Source organism: Nomascus leucogenys, chromosome 1a (genome assembly GCF_006542625.1).
Source record: "Nomascus leucogenys isolate Asia chromosome 1a, Asia_NLE_v1, whole genome shotgun sequence".
Taxonomy (NCBI): domain Eukaryota; kingdom Metazoa; phylum Chordata; class Mammalia; order Primates; family Hylobatidae; genus Nomascus; species Nomascus leucogenys.
In genome coordinates, this window is record NC_044381.1 from 72,229,975 (window position 1) to 72,246,731 (window position 16,757).

The 16,757-nt window shown below is 43.2% G+C and overlaps 1 protein-coding gene across 1 annotated transcript in view; it reads right to left on the minus strand.

The window, feature by feature from the left end:
* Positions 1 to 1,346: 1,346 nt before the first annotated feature.
* Positions 1,347 to 16,757, minus strand: part of ATG14 (autophagy related 14) — a 47,558-nt gene continuing 32,147 nt past the window's right edge. Inside the window, exons 8-10 of the mRNA XM_003267724.3 lie at positions 12,975 to 13,065; positions 12,810 to 12,895; positions 1,347 to 4,885 (exon numbers count right to left, since the gene is read on the minus strand). Of these exons, the coding sequence (XP_003267772.1) occupies positions 4,579 to 4,885; positions 12,810 to 12,895; positions 12,975 to 13,065 (484 nt within the window). The 3' untranslated portion in view covers positions 1,347 to 4,578. The remainder of the gene's footprint in view (positions 4,886 to 12,809; positions 12,896 to 12,974; positions 13,066 to 16,757) is intronic.

Sequence of the window (16,757 nt, forward strand, 5' to 3'; positions counted from 1 at the left end):
CCCCATCTCTACTAAAAAAAAAAAAAAAAAAAAAAATTAGCCAGGCATGGTGGTGGACACCTGTAGTCCCAGCTACTCAGGGAGGCTGAGGCAGAATGGTGTGAACCTGGGAGGCGGAGCTTGCAGTGAGCCGAGATCACGCCACTGCACTCCAGCCTGGGCGACAGTGAGACTACGTCTCAAAAAAAAAAAAAAAAAATGGGGTCTCACTATGTTGCGCAGGTTGGCCTTGAACTCCTGAGCTCAAACAATCCTCCTGCCTTTGGCCTCCTAAAGTGCTGGGATTACAGGCATGAACCACTGTGCCCAGCCCTAAAAAAAATTCACTTCAACTATCTAAGCAGATTGTGAACTCTTTCCAGTGTATTTTCTTACGAGGTCGGCTGGTGGTGGTTTTTCCTCATTGAGTTTCAAGGCTGACGTGCAGATGGCTTGCCCAAGAGTCCAGTTTCAAGTTTTCTGGTACATTTTATTGATGCAACTTTTAAATAATCTCCTCACTACCAATGACAAAGTTATCCTTAATTCCTCCCAATCTGTTTCCTGCATCAATCATGATGTAACTCAGGATGGAGAAATCTCCCTTTAAACACCAGATGGGAGCATGCTTTAAACTGCTGCCTGGAAAGACTGAAGGACATTGCCACCAAAGCACACACCCTGTTTGAGAACCCTTCCATTTCCTTGCCTATTTCCTCCTGTTGCCTGCCAGCCTTCTGCTCCAGATAAAGGGGCAGTATGACCATGGCAATAGCTCCTGGAGGTATCCTGGCTGGCCTGGCTCTTCCACAGTAGTCACTCTTGGTAGCTTTCCACCACCTGCAGGTGGTCCTTCTCTACAATAATCTAATCTGAAGGGTACCGCCGACTACCCACCTGGGAGAAATTAGTTATAAAAAATAAGGGGTATTGGGTTGGGGAGGGATTCTCCAAAGCTACTCAGGCATGTGAATGGTTCCCTCTAACATTTCCCTTTTCCTCTTGTCCTGAAGAAAGTCTTGGCAGGTTCCACGTGGGCATCCTAGAGGCCCTCTGCCCCAGGGGTCTGTTGCACAAAACTAGGTCATTGTAGGCCACATGCATCAAATGATGGCTACCAAAGAAAAACACGTCTTTAGGGAAAGTATGCAACCAGCTTCTCAGCTTGAGAAAGATCATTGTTAATACCACCATGATCCATAATTTTAAAAAATATATTAACATTTTTTCTAACCTGGCAAAAAAATTCTACAAACTTATTCTATAATTTGTATAAAGTACCCCAGGGTTCAATCTCATTCTTGCTACCCTCAATGTAGCAGTGCAAATGAACAGTTTGAAAAAGACATACATACACATTAGCGAAGTACTGTTAAAAGATTTATTGCAGTAATACAATAAAAGTTTAGAAAACATTTGTATGACTCAAACTGGTTTGGAAGTTGCAGAGCAATGAGGAATTCCTGCAACATGATACTGTGAGGAGATTCTCAGACACTAGTCCTCTAACAGCATGCCACTGAATGCTCTTCTCCAAATTAAGTGAGTCCTTACATGAGTCCCGTCCACTCTACCCAATGGTCATATACTGTTTTTCCCCCTTACAGATGTGCAAAACTTTTCTTAGTTATATTCCATAACCAAAAAATGTCTTTAACAGACCATTTTAAGCAGCCTGTTTGGTGCCTGTGGGTTTTTATTAGTATTACCTTGTTTCAATAAATCATTTTAAAATGGAAAACATGACCAAGTTCTATGGCTTTTTGTTTAAACAAAATACCAGCTTCAATTTTTTAAAAAGCTGTTTACATAAGGTTCTGGCACCTACATGAAAGATTTTAATGAGCAGCAAAAAGAGTAGAAAAAACAGTGGTTGAAATGTATACTTAAGAGTATTTACAGGGTGGATCCAGTGCAAAATAATGAAACCCAAAATATTTCAGCAGTGTAAGCCAGTATGTTGGTGTTTCAAAACCACAAAAGGGTTCGATCATTTAACCCTACGTAAAGTGCCTCTAGTTGATATTAACAACAAAATATATCCTATCCCTAAAGTTCCCACATCTTTGTAAATTTTGTGGAAGTACTCTAGATGAGTTTGTGATCTCTGGATTCTATTCTATTTAGCTTCATCTCACATTCATGGTTTCATAAGAGGCTTAAGAAAACCATGACTATTGCGCATCTCTCAGTTGAAGTCAATCTCCACCACCAAGCTCCAAATCCCACTCTTACAACTCGTGAGAGTAAGCTCTTACTTCTGAGGGTTTTAAGTAGCTAGACAACTCTTACAAGATCGTAAGTTTATTTGGTATCTGTTCAAGCCTACCATCTTCACTCTCTACGAACTCCAGAACTGGATGGGAAAATGGAAACCCAGCAATCAATCATGAAGCTGAGCACTTAAAACAGAGATCCCAGCAGTGTAGAAGAACCCACAAGGGGCCGGGCGCAGTGGCTCACGCCTGTAATCCTAGCACTTTAGGAGGCCAAGGCAAGCGGATCACCTGAAGTCAGGAGTTTAAGACCAGCCTGGCCAACATGGTGAAAACCCTGTCTTTACTAAAATACAAAAATTAGCTGGGCATGATGGCGGGTGCCTATAATCCCAGCTACTCGGGAGGTTGAGCCGGGAGAATCGCTTGAACCCAGGAGATGGCGGTTGCAGTGAGCCGAGATGGTGCCACTGCACTCCAGCCTGGGCAGCTGAGCAAGATTCTGTCTCCAAAAAAAAAAAAAAAAAAGACTACCCACAACGAGAAAAGCCTACTTCCTCCTTTCATGGAAAATTCATAGAGCCAAGGAATTTGTGACTACCGGATAGAAATAAACTCTCCCTTCTGTAACTCTACCCAAAACTATACCAAACACCAAATATACCATTAGCAAAAGCTATATAGCACCCTGGACTTGGAGGCAAAGTATCAACTATAATTATCATTATGAGAAAAGAAGCTGGGGCATGGCAAACCTCTGAATGATTTATCAGAGGTGCTATCATGCCAATCACATAAGATATGGTAATAATGCCTGTTAGGACTCTCATAGGATTTCTTTTGGTAGTTGTTACATAGGATTTTTTACAATTATTAAAAATAAACTACTTACATATTTGTACATAATGCCTCCTTATAGTTTTCTTGTAAGATTGTCACTAAAAGAATGACAAGACACATGAGCTGAAAATGATCTCCTGGTGAGGGAAATTCTTTTTTTTTTTTTTTTTTGAGACGGAGTTTCGCTCTTGTTGCCCAGGCTGGAGTGCAATGGCACAATCTCGGTTCACTGCAACCTCTGCCTCCTGGTTCAAGCGATTCTCCTGCCGCAGCCTCCCGAGTAGCTGAGATTACAGGCATGCGCCACCACGCCCGGTAATTTTTTGTATTTTTGGTAGAAACAGGGTTTCACCATGTTAGCCAGGCTGCTCTTGAACTCCTGACCTCAAGAGATCCGCCCGCCTCGGCCTCCCAAAGTGCTGGGATTACAGGCATGAGCCACTGCGTCCGGCTGGGAAATTATTTATGTTGTGCTTTCCCCAGAACAGAGCAGAGCAGCGTCAGCCGTAAGGATCTGTGCTGCATTTCTGAGCAAAGCTGTGTCCTCAGAGCAACAAAGAGTTCGGGGAAACAAGCAGGATGGTTTCCCCTGAAAACACCTGCCACCTACTCACTCCCATAGAAAGAAAGTGGATACCACAAGAATGACCAGAGGCCACTTAACTAAGTGGCTTTTCCCCTGTGCCCAGACAGGCATTGAGCTTACATAAGGGAATGACCTTCATGACTTATTTTCACCCAGAAAAGATAAGTTCAATTTCAAAATGCTCATAGTGTGGATGGCAGGAATTCAATCAACTAGGTAAGAATAAGCTTAATTCCCTTCAGAATACAAGAAAATAGTTAAAAACTCTCGACATTATTGCAGCCAGGATTTCTTCCATTTATGGATGTGGGTCCTAAAGAAAAAGACTTTCACTTTCTTTGGTGTGTGGGGGAAAGAAAAACAGGAATGTCTGACAAACTACGACAGAGCAGCATGAATAAAATACATGTAACTCACTTCTCCCAAACAAAATCAAAGGACCAAATTAGAAAGAAATTTCAAATTGCCTGCTGGTTCTCATACAAAAAACAATGGCAGAAAAACTCTTATTAAAGAGCTTTTATCTTTCATGTCCTAATCATCAAGAATCACCTCTTGTGATTCAACCAACCTCTAAAACTTAAAGTGTCAGGAACAGTCTCAGCACCGCAAGGACCGGCACGCTGACCCATGTCTGTGGGCCCAGTGGCCCGGGCCCAGAGGGAACCCAAATCAACTGCTTCCTTGGCAGAACTGGCCACACGCACAGGTCCTCCTTCCACCAACACTGGTCTGGGTAGAAAGACCTTCGACCCCTGTTCTATTATCATAAGCATGTTGGTCACCATTGTAGGCCACTTGACAAATAGAAATGTTTGTCTCCCTGCTTAAAAAAAAAAAACCACTTTAACCTCTTTGTTCCAGGCACTATCTTAACTTAAACAGAAAATGTTTACTAGAGTGTAGTGGGAAAAGAACTTTCTTGATGCAGATTTGGCATGTTTTGGTCCATGCTCGTTAACGGTGTCCAGTGTAAGCTTTAAACCAGGAGGTCACCGAGGCTGCTGCAGAGGAGATCATCCCACCTGCACTGCTGCTCGCGATGGGTGGGGACGCCTGGGTGCTCTGACTCTGGGAGACTTCCACAGACTGGGAAGGGATATCACAAAACCGGGGACTAGGCAAGTTCTCCCAGTCTGTGCCCAGGTCGGTTTCTTCATCGCTGACACGCTCATCTCCGCTCTCATCTGATTCTCCAGCAACTCCGGGATCCACAAATTCCATGGACTCCTCAAGGTCTGCTCGTACTTCAAAGGGCCCTGACCTGTGTGCAGACAGTGAGGGTCTCTTTAGGATAACCACCATTCTCAACACCAGAAAATATGCCATCTTCCTGAAGGCCCTCGCCTGAGGGGATGAGGGACGCCGCACACCCCATTCATTCCCCAAGTCTGTGCAGCACTCCGTGTTGACATATGATTGCGTTTTCCTTTAACCAAATAATCTCCACCCAAGTTAGAAATAAAATCATGATACCACACTTTCCCACAAGTCTGCCTACTTAATTGGTGATGATATTCACTGAGATGGCCCATGCTGGTCCTAAGTCTGACTTCCTGTTGTAAAGAACTGCAGTGTCTATGAAGTAAATACACGGCACTCCAATGAGACAATTCTAACAAAAAGCCACTTCATGTATACTCTGGATATTATTTAGTGTAACAAGTAATAAATGGTATACAAAGAAAACTCAGTGGGTTCCTGTAACATGTTTAAAAATATCACCACAATTTTCTAGGACACATTTCTAGCACAGAATGAGGCACAACTGTTTAGAATATATTCAGAGGCAATGTTGTATATTTCTGCACTGTATTTCAGGAGAAAACAATTTTTTATTTCCCAAAGGTCCCTAATAACACCCTCACTGCCAAGTCCAATAACCCTTTCTTAGGCTTCATCCTCTTTGCTGGCACCTCAGCACAGGGAACCGAGTCAGCAAACCTCAGAAGCCTTCTGCATTTCTTTTTTTTTTTTTAATTTAGACAGTCTCATTCTGTTGCCCAGGCTGGAGTGCAGTGGCACGATCTTGGCTCCTGCAACCTCCACCTCCCAGGTGCAAGCGATTCTCCTGCCTCAACCTCCTGAGTAGCTGGGGTTACAGGCACCTGCCACCATGCCCGGCTAATTTTTGTATTTTTAGTAGAGACAGGGTTTCACCATGTTGGCCAGGCTGGTCTTGAACTTTTGAGCTCAAGTGATCCACCCACCTCCGCCTCTCAAAATGCTGGGATTACAGTCGTGAGCCACCACGCCCGGCCGCCTTTCTGCTTCTTTTCCCCCTCCCTTTCAAATGCCCCTCAGCTCCTGCTCCAGGGCAGCCAGGCTGCATGTCTTCCTTGTAGGCAGCCACCCCCACCCACTGCCTTCCAGGGAACTGCCCTGCAAACAGCTACAGGGTGGGACCAAGGTGCCTGCCGCTCTCTCCCTGCTGCTGCCTCCAAGATAAGCACACGATGCCTTGGTTCATTTAAGGGTTTCACGGATAATGACTTTGGGGAAAATAAGAGAGGTCAAAATAAATAGCAGGCAGAAATGAGAGCCTAGAATTGTATAGCCTGCCATTTCAGCCTATGGTCCCAAATTCTCCACAGCCTTCACAATGATGAACGGCTAGACCTGGCCTCCAATGCACCTCACCAGGTCTGCACCTTTGACTCACTTTTTACAGAAGCAAGCAGCCCTCATTCCTCCCAGACACCTGTGCTTCCCAGCTGGCTAAAGCAATAATAATAGCTAACATTTATGCTCCAGGGACTGTTTTTAGGGCTTTATTAAATTGGAAGATATGCCATGGGGTTTCCCACTTGGTCTCCAGTGAGCAATTTACATTTTCAAAGAGCCCCTCAGGCCGGGCGCGGTGGTTCACACCTGTAATCCCAGCACTTTGGGAGGCTGAGGCGGGCAGATCACGAGGTCAGGAGATTGAGACCATTGGCTAACACGGTGAAACCCTGTCTCTAGTAAAAATACAAAAAATTAGCCGGGCGTGGTTGCGGGCGCCTGTAGTCCCGGCTACTCGGGAGGCTGAGGCAGGAGAACGGTGTGAACCCCAGAGGCGGAGCTTGCAGTGAGCCAAGATCGCGCCTGGGCGACAGAGCGAGACTCTGTCTGAAAAAAACAAAGAGCCCCTCAGACTAGGGGTGCTCCCAAGTTTACTAGGCCCCACCCTGCCCAGAAGTCAGTATTTTGCAAGGGCGAAAGGAGTAGGACTTCCTACTGCCCCTTGAATTTCTCTGCCAGCAAACTATTGGCAACAGCACAGGTTTTAGCTCTAAGCACCCTTTTCTGTATCCTCAAGTTTCTCCTTGCACTTCATTTCTTTTCTCCCCTTTTTCTTTCCTTGGCAAACAGTTCTACTCTAGAGCCATCTTCTCAGATTCCTCTCCTAGCGCCACTCCCAAATATCCTCTGGTTACTAAACCCTCAGGCTTATCTCAGCTATCTGAACCAGTCTCAAAACTTTAGCTGGCTGGGCCTCCTCCCCTCCCACCTCCCACTCTGTGTCTGGGGTCACCAGGGCTACCTGTTACCATTAAATAAGCCCCCTTTCCATTCTCAATTTGTCACCCTGGCCCAGGTCCTCAGCATATCACCACCACTTCCCACCTGCCTCATCTTGCTGGAGAGCTGCCTCTCTCCTCCTGGCATGAACCCACTAAAAATGTTCACAATTTGAATTCCTTCCCTGGGCTCCCTCCTTTACTAAACCCAAGATACTGTGATTCTGTTCTGTTCAGCTGTGCAGTCCAGGGGACCTCAGAACTGACTGCCAGGCTAAGTCTCTCATCTTTCCCAGGATCCCCCAAAGGTCCCAGTTGGCTTTTTACCACAGCTCGCTCCTCCCTTCCTCCCTTCCTTCTTTCCCTTTCTCCCTCCCTCCCTTTCCGTCCTTTCTTCCTCGCTCCCTCCCTTCCTCCTTCTGTCCCTCCCTTCTTTCCCTCCTTCCTCCCTCCCTTCCTTTCTTCCCCAGTCAGCTTTTTCCACAGCTCGCTCCTTCCTTCGCTCCTCCCTGCTCCCTCCCTTCCTTCCTTCATTCCTTCCTTTTTACCACAGCTCCTTCTTTCCTCCCTCCCTCCAAGGCTCAGCCTCTTTTCTTCTTTGATGCTGCCTTCTCTAATCCTGGGGACTTAGTTTTCCCAGGAGACAGGCAGAAGGGACAGAGAAGAGGAAATGACATTTCCTCCAGGCAGAGTTCCCGGGGGACTCCAGTTCTCTGAGTGGAGAAACCCACCTGGCATGGAGCAGGCGCTCAGCTAAGGACAATGAAAAGCGACTGAATGGAAGACTCCTCAAGGGGCCAGTATGGAACAATTTTGGTTCCAATGATCAACCTACATTTCTGAGAAGCCACAGAGCAGGAGGAGGGTCCTGGCAGAGGCCCCTGTAATGTTTCTCCACCCAATGCCTCTCTCCCACCACTTCTAGATTAGAGATACATCACCTGCCTGCCAGACCCCAAGCTAGAGACACAGCACATGCAACCAGCTAGCAAAATAATTCATCCTACTTTGCTTAATGTCTTTGGGGAATAAAGATTATAAAATAGTTTCCTAATTTTAGTTTAGCTGAATAATGGATATCTTTTTATTCAAGACTCTGAACCAGGAATACTCATTTTCTCATGGTGCTGCAGGGAGATATTCTACCAATTAAGGCAACATAAGGATCTTTCTAGCTCTGTAAGTCACTTTTACAATATATCCTATTTCAAATATGTGGGAGTGTGTGCATTTATGGATACAGAGACTGCACAAAGGATAAGCAATGGGCAAAATATTAACAGGTGAATCTGGGTAAGGGTGTATGTGACTGTACTATTTTTATTTTTATTACTTATTTTTTTATTTTGAGATGGAGTCTCACTCCGTTTCCCAGGCCAGAGTGTAGCGGCACGATCTCAGCTCACTGCAACCTCCACCTCCTGGGTTCAAGCGATTCTCCTGCCCTCAGCCTCCCAAGTAGCTAGCATTACAGGCACCCGCCATCACGCCCAGATAATTTTAGTACTTTTAGTAGAGATGCAGTTTCCCATGTTGGCCACGCTGGTCTCAAACTCCTGAACTCAAGTGATCTGCCCACCTCAGCCTCCCAGAGTGCTGGGATTACAGGTGTGAGCCACCATGCCTGGACCTATTTTTATTTTTTTGTAATTTTTCTGTAAGTTTAAATTTGTTTCAAAAAAAAAAAAAGTTTATCTTTTCAGAATAGAATCTTCAGTTGTGCCGGTCTGAATAGAAACAGGAAATCCCACCCAGGTTCCATTAACAATCTTCTCTACACTTTGATTCTGATGAAGCAGGTGTGAAAAGGGGACTTTTGAAGTTCTACTTCCTGTCCTCTGGCCATAAACTTAGATGTGGCTCACAGCCTAATTGTGTGTGCAATTCTCAATGGAAAACCTGACTCAAGAGTAAGCCTACAGAAAACTTTAGACCCGCTACAAAAATTCACCTCCAGTATGAGTGCCTTTTTCCCTCAACTACCAGCAATGCTGGATTCATCGATCCTTCCTATTTTTGTCAAACTGATGGTTGCACATGGAAACTTGTTTTGAACTGCATTTTAAATTTTTTATTATTTTAATTTTTTTTTTTTAAAGAGGTGGGGGTCTCACCATGTTGCCCAGGCTGAAGTACAGTGGCTATTCACAAAAGTGATCACAGTTGACTGCAGCCTCCAACTCCTGAGCTCAAGTGATCTGACTACTAACATCTCTTGTGTGAGCCGCATGTTTTAATCTTTTGTCTATTTTTCTAATAGGTTGTTGGTCTTTCCTGTACTGATTTGAAATATTTCAGTTGTCTAGATTTTAATCTGTTGTCTGTTATAGAGGTTGTGAAACCTATCTATGACATGTCTTTTAGCTTTGTTTATGGCAGCTTTCACTAGACACACTCAGAGTTTTGACACAGGAAGATGTCTAACTCCTTTCCTTTATGGTTTCTGGGTTTTGTGGCTTACTTGGGAATTCCCTCACCACCCTATCATTATAAAACACTGTCCTTTTGCTTATTGTATAGCTGTATTTTTTAAAAATAAGGTTTTTTATATCATCTGGATTTTATTTTTCTATATAGAATGTGGTATGAACTCAACTTTCCCCCCATATGAATACCCAACTGGCCCAACACTATTGAACCATTATCTGATTCAACACCTCCTCTATCATAAGATTATATTTCCACACATACAAGAGTCTGTTTCGGGACTATTCTCTTCCTCTGATCACTCCACCTATTTGCATGCTAACAGCACTCTGTTTTAATTACCTTTATGCTATGTTTTAAATGGACCAACACCATCCCTCATTATTGTTTTCAAAACTTCCTTGCAGACTATACTTCTAGCTGAACTTTAGATCAGCTTGTCAAAGCTCCATGAAATACGATCAGTCTTCCTTTTGAGAAGTAGCCCTTTTGCAACACTGAGCCTTCTCATCCTGGAAAATCATAAGGGTTTTCCCTGCCTGTGGCTTTCTTTCAGCTCCACTCCTCATACAGTGTGTAGAGCCATTCAAAAAATACATGTGGAATAAAAATAAGCTTCATAATTTTTATAATCATTTTACATATATTTTATCAAGATCACTGCTATAGAATTTATAGTTTTTGCTGCTATAATAAAAGGAATACTTTTTCCATTAAATTTCCAAACTGGTTGTTGTTGGCACACAAGACAGCAACTGTTTTTTGTATGTTTATCTTTTTCTTTGTGAAGAGACAGGGTTTCATTCTGTCATCCAGGTTGCAATGCAGTGGCACAAACTACCGCAGCCTGGAGCTCCTCAACTCAGGCGACCCTCCCACCTCAGCCTCCAGGGTAGCTGGGACTACAGGCATGCATTACCATGCCAGGCTAATTTTTTTTTTTTTTTTTTTTTTTTTTTTTTTTTTTTTTTTTTTACTCTTTGTAGAGATGGAGTCTCACTATGTTGCCCAGGCTGGTCTTGAACTCCTGGGCTCAAGTGATCCTCCCACTTCAGCCTCCCAAGTAGCTGGGATTATAGGCGTGAGCCACCACACCTGGTTTGAACTATCATTTCAAATAGTTTCTTAGTTCTCTTGGATATCCAGTTCAATAATTATACCATCTACAATACTCTCAACTTAGTTTCTTTCTTTCCAATATAAATACACTTCACTTCTTTTTAAAAATGCTTTGCCTTGGCAAGGCCATCAGAGCTATGTTAACACAGCACTGATAGTAGGCATCCTTGATTTTTCCTATGTAATCTATTACATAAATTACATCAATATCTATGTAAGTAACGTGCCATTAAGTATAACTTTCCTTGTAGGTTTATGATAGATATCCACTAGTAATAATCTACTTTTAACTTGCTAGTAATTTTTCCCCCTAATTATTAATGGGAACTGCATTTTATTTAATTCTCTTCGGCATCTATCAGGTCGATCTTATGTTTTTTCTTCTTTAATCTGTTAATGTGATGAAATAACAAATACTGGTTAACTGCATGAGTATCTGCCACTGTGGAGTCAGCCAGGTGTGCACTGAGACCCTTGGCTCCACTTGTACTGGCTCTGTGACCATGGCCATGAGTTACTTGATCATACTAAGCTTCAGTTTCTCCTGTTATAAAGTAGGAATAATATCCAAGGCAAGTAAAGTGGTTGGCCTTGTGTCAATAAATAGTGGCCCAATAAATATTAGCTCTTATTAGTAAGGATAAATTTCCTAATTTGAGCCCTTTACAGGTAAGGTACAGACAGAATGGTGAGTAAACTCACAGAAACCAACCATCAAAACTGGGATGGATTTCTAATGTCACATTTCCATGGCTTATGAACCAATGAATGGGATTAGGGGTGAGAGGCATGAACTCCCTGTAAAATGGCACAACATTGTAAGTATATGTGCAGTTTCCTGGCGAGTTCACAGCTTTTTATAAAGGAGTCTATGTTCCGGAAACGTTAACTATCTGAGGTGGGGAGGGGGAGGAAGCATAAGACAATGTTTAAAGGCAGATTATCACCGCAAGTTAACTGCTGCATGGGGGAAGCCAGGCACACGCCTTAGTGGACGAGGCCTCCCCTAATGCCTTAGGTTTCAGTAGATGGATGATGCGGAAGGGAATCCCAAAAGAACTTTCCCACCATTTGTCTTTTCTTGAGTTCTCTTTCAAAAGTGTAAATATATAACCATATCACATCTCTGCAGAAAGGTATGGACAGACTGCTAAGAGCAAGGAAAAAAGGGCAAACGCTCAGCACAAGGGTGCCTGGATGGAACGAAAGCTAAGTCTCGTACAGTACGTGCTTTCATGGCCTGAGAGAATAAAAAGATCTCACACACCAGCCCTGGTTGGTATTTTTTGTTTAACTGTTTTTAAGCTAATTGATTTCAAACCAGTTCATCCCCTACACCTCTAATACCTTTTATCTCCAACAAATGGTGATCAGATTGACTCAGTGATAAGAAGAAAATTGTGCGGCCAGGCACGGTGGCTCAAGCCTGTAATCCCAGCACTTTGGGAGACCGAAGCGGGTGGATCACCAGAGGTCAGGAGTTTGAGACCAGCCTGGCCAATATGGTGAAACCCTGTCTCTACTAAAAATACAAAAATTAGCCAGGCATGGTGGCGCGCACTTGTAATCCCAGCTACTCGGGAGGCTGAGGCAGAAGAATCGCTTGAACCCGGGAGGTGGAGGTTGCAGTGAGCCAAGATTGCACCACTGCCCTCTAGCCTGGGTGACAAGGGTGAAGCCCTGTCTCAAAAAAAAAAGGAAATGGTGAATTGGACAAGGAGTGAGAAGAAGCCAAAGAAAATGCGCAGGAAACAGGACAGACACTAGGTAGGGCTAGAGAGTTCACAGCTTTTTATAAAGGGGTCTATGTCCAGGAAGGGCTGGAGAAGAAATAGACGCAGATCCAAAGACATGGTCTTTGGACTTCAGGGAGAGCACAAAAAGGAACATGTGGGTTCTTCAGCTGTGCTTTAGGTATTAAAAATGATTGATATTAATTTTTTCTAAGACATGATTATAAAAAAAAACCCATAAAAGTTCAAATATAATTACCTTTGTTTCTTTCTGTATGGGACTCCACTATTTTTGTCCGGTTTGAGGAGTTTGGGATTAGGGAACATGACTCTGCTATGCCAATATACAACTCCTCTAACAGGATTCACAAAAACACTTAGAGAAAAGCAACAAATATCTCCTTACCTGCCTAGGTGTTCAGAGCTCGGACTGACCAGGTACATTAGATTCCTGAGGGTATGCAGTGGTTGTAATTGATCTAAATTTACATGCTAAAAAAAATTAAAGAATTGGTTAATATTTTCAATTATTTAACAAAGTAAAAATCAGTTCACAACCTATTTTTCATACCTGAGAAAAACAAAGGTAAAGAATATTTGCATTCAGTTTCTTCACTGCTCGAGTAAATTTCTGCTTGCTTAGATTTTCGCCACAAAATTCACTGTAAAACAAACACACAATTTATAAAGTTGCATTTTTTGAGGAAATTCTGTTAAAATCTCCATTTACAATGGGGAAAGGATTCCCTATTTAATAAATGGTGCTGGGAAAACTGGCTAGCCATATGTAGAAAGCTGAAACTGGATCCCTTCCTTACACCTTATACAAAAATTAATTCAAGATGGATTAAAGACTTACATGTTAGACTTAAAACCATAAAAACCCTAGAAGAAAGCCTAGGCAATACCATTCAGGACATAGGCGTGGGCAAGGACTTCATGTCTAAAACACCAAAAGCAATGGCAACAAAAGCCAAAATTGACAAATCGGATCTAATTAAACTAAAGAGCTTCTGCACAGCAAAAGAAACTACCATCAGAGTGAACAGGCAACCTACAGAATGGGAGAAAATTTTTGCAACCTACTAATCTGACAAAGGGCTAATATCCAGAATCTACAATGAACTCAAACAAATTTACAAGAAAAAAACAAACAACTCCATCAAAAAGTGGGCGAAGGACATGAACAGACACTTCTCAAAAGAAGACATTTATGCAGCCAAAAAACACATGAAAAAATGCTCATCATCACTGGCCATCAGAGAAATGCAAATCAAAACCACAATGAGATACCATCTCACACCAGTTAGAATGGCCATCATTAAAAAATCAGGAAACAACAGGTGCTGGAGAGGATGTGGAGAAATAGGAACACTTTTACACTGTTGGTGGGACTGTAAACTAGTTCAACCATTGTGGAAGTCAGTGTGGCGATTCCTCAGGGGTCTAGAACTAGAAATACCATTTGACCCAGCCATCCCATTACTGGGTTTATACCCAAAGGATTATAAATCATGCTGCTATAAAGACACATGCACACGTATGTTTATTGCGGCACTATTCACAATAGCAAAGAGTTGGAACCAACCCAAATGTCCAACAACAATAGACTGGATTAAGAAAATGTGGCACATATACACCATGGAATACTATGCAGCCATAAAAAATGATGAGTTCATGTCCTTTGTAGGGACATGGATGAAACTGGAAAACATCATTCTCAGTAAACTATCACAAGGACAAAAAACCAAACACTGCATGTTCTCACTCATAGGTGAGAATTGAACAATGAGAACTCATGGACACAGGAAGGGGAATATCACACTCTGGGGACTGTTGTGGGTTGGGGGGAGGGGGGAGGGACAGCATTAGGAGATATACCTAATGCTAAATGACGAGTTAATGGGTACAGCAAACCAACACGGCACATGGATACATATGTAACAAACCTGCACATTGTGCACATGTACCCTAAAACCTAAAGTATAATAAAAAAAAAAATCTCCATTTACAGTACAATTAGGTATAACACATACTCTGTGCCCTTTTACTCCTTAGTAAATTGCACTTAAAGACTTTCTAAGAATACACCATTCCCCTCAGAGAACAATTATACTGCATCTATACAAATTACAAATGCACATACCCTTTGACCAAGCAATTCCACTTCAGGACATTTATTCTACACAAATATCTGCACATTAATGAAGTGAAAAATGTACAAGATTATTTCTTGAAGCATCAACAGCAGACTGGTAAGATCTTGACACCTTTACAGAAAGGCAAACTATACAACTGTCATCTGCTTTACGCAGAATGGCAGTCAAAGGCTTACAACGGCCCTATGAGGCCAAGATTTGCACCCCATCTTCCTCTCTGCCCTCGTTATTCTATCCAGGACTTTGCAATTGCCATTCTTTTTGCCCACAGCCTCTTTCCTTAGGGGTCCACATAGCTTGCTTGCTCCCTCCCTCCCTCCCTCAGTTCCCCTATGACCACACACCTGCCCACTCAAACACAGCAAGCCCCTCTCTCACCACATTCCCTTTCTCTTAACTTTTTTTGTTTGTTTTTTAGGCAAGGTCTCACTCTGTCACCCAGGCTGGGGTGCACTGGCATGATCATAGCTCACTACAGCCTGCAGCCTCAATCTCCTGGGCTCAAGCGATCCTCCCACCTCAGCCTTCCAAGTAGCTGGGACTATAGGTGTGTGTCACCACATCCAACTAATTTTTTTTTATTTTTAGTAGCGACAAAGTCTGTTTCCCAGGCTGGTCTCGAACTCCTGAGCTCAAGTGATCCTCCTGCCTCAGCTTCCCAAAGTGCTGGGATTACAGGTAGGCATGAGCCACCATACCCGGCCCTCTCATCCTGTTTTAACGTTCTCCACAGCACTTACTGCCATGTGACGTGCTGTTGATTTGTTTACTATTTATGCTGGGCCCTCCATGAAAATGTGAGCTCCAAGAGGGCAGGGATTATTTTTTTGTCACCAATGTACCCTCCAGTGTTGGCACGCAGTAGGTACTTCATAAATATGTGTTACATAACTAAAAATTTTAAAAGCAAAGTGTAAAACACCATAGTATAGCATACTACCATCTGTGTTTATTTAAAGGGGGAAGATGATGGCCGGGTGCAGTGGCTCATGCCTGTAATCCCAGCACTGTGGGAGGCAGAGGAGGGTGGATCGCTTGAGCCCAGGAGTTCAAGACCAGCCTGGGCAACATAGGGAGACCCTGTCTCATACAAAAAAATACAAAAAAAATTAGCCAGGTGTGGTAGCGTGAACCTGTAGTCCCAGCTACTCGGGAGGCTGAGGTGGGAGGATCGCTTGGGCCTGGGGAGGGAGGAGGTTGCAATGAGCTAAAATTGTGCCACTGCCCTCCAGCCTGGGTGACAGAGTGAGACCCTGTCTCAAGAAAAAAGAAGAAAGCAAACTTCTAATTTTTTTTAAAAATTAAAAAGAATAAGAATTTTTTTAAGTGGGAGAAGATGGTAATAATATGTTCATATATGCTTGAAATGCAATGATAGTTGGAGGGTAGTAGGAAGGTTGTAGTGCAAACTGGGTAGACTGTATATCTTTAAATTTTCTGAAATTTTATTTATTTATTTTTGAGACAGAGTCTCACTCTGTCACTCAGGCTGGAGTGCAGTGGTGTGATCTCAGCTCACTGCAACCTCCAGCTCCCGGGTTCAAGAGATTCTTCTGCCTCAGCCTCCAAATAGCTGGGATACAGGCGCGGGCCACCACACCCAGCCAGTTTTTGTACAAATGTTTTGAATTTTAAACCATGTGAGTTTTTTATTAAACAACAACAACAACAAACAAAAAGAATTCAGGGCAGGGCACAGTGGCTCACCTGTAATCCCAGCACTTTGGGAGACCGAGGCAGGTGGATCACTTGAGGTCAGGAGTTCAAGAGCAGCCTGGCCAACATGGCAAAACCCCCCTCACTCCTAGAAATACAAAAATTAGCCAGGCGTGGTGGTGGGTGCCTGCAATCCCAGCTACACAGGAGGCTGAGGTGGGAGGATTGCCTGAAACTGTGAGGTGGAGGTTGCAGTGAGCAGAGATTGCGCCACTGCACTCTGGCCTGGGCAACAGAGTGAGACTCTGCCTCAAAACAACAACAACAAATCAAAGAATTCAACAGCTACAATTTAACATATGAGGATCTGCAGCAAACCCTCTGAACATCCTGATACTCCCCTTTATATTCTCTGCGGTCTTCTGGAAGACTTCATGTACAATTGTAACATAATGAAACGAATCTGCACATAAGGCTTTTGAAATTAATCTCAGTATTTCAATCCGACCTTCTCTGTCTTGATAATACTTACATTCTTA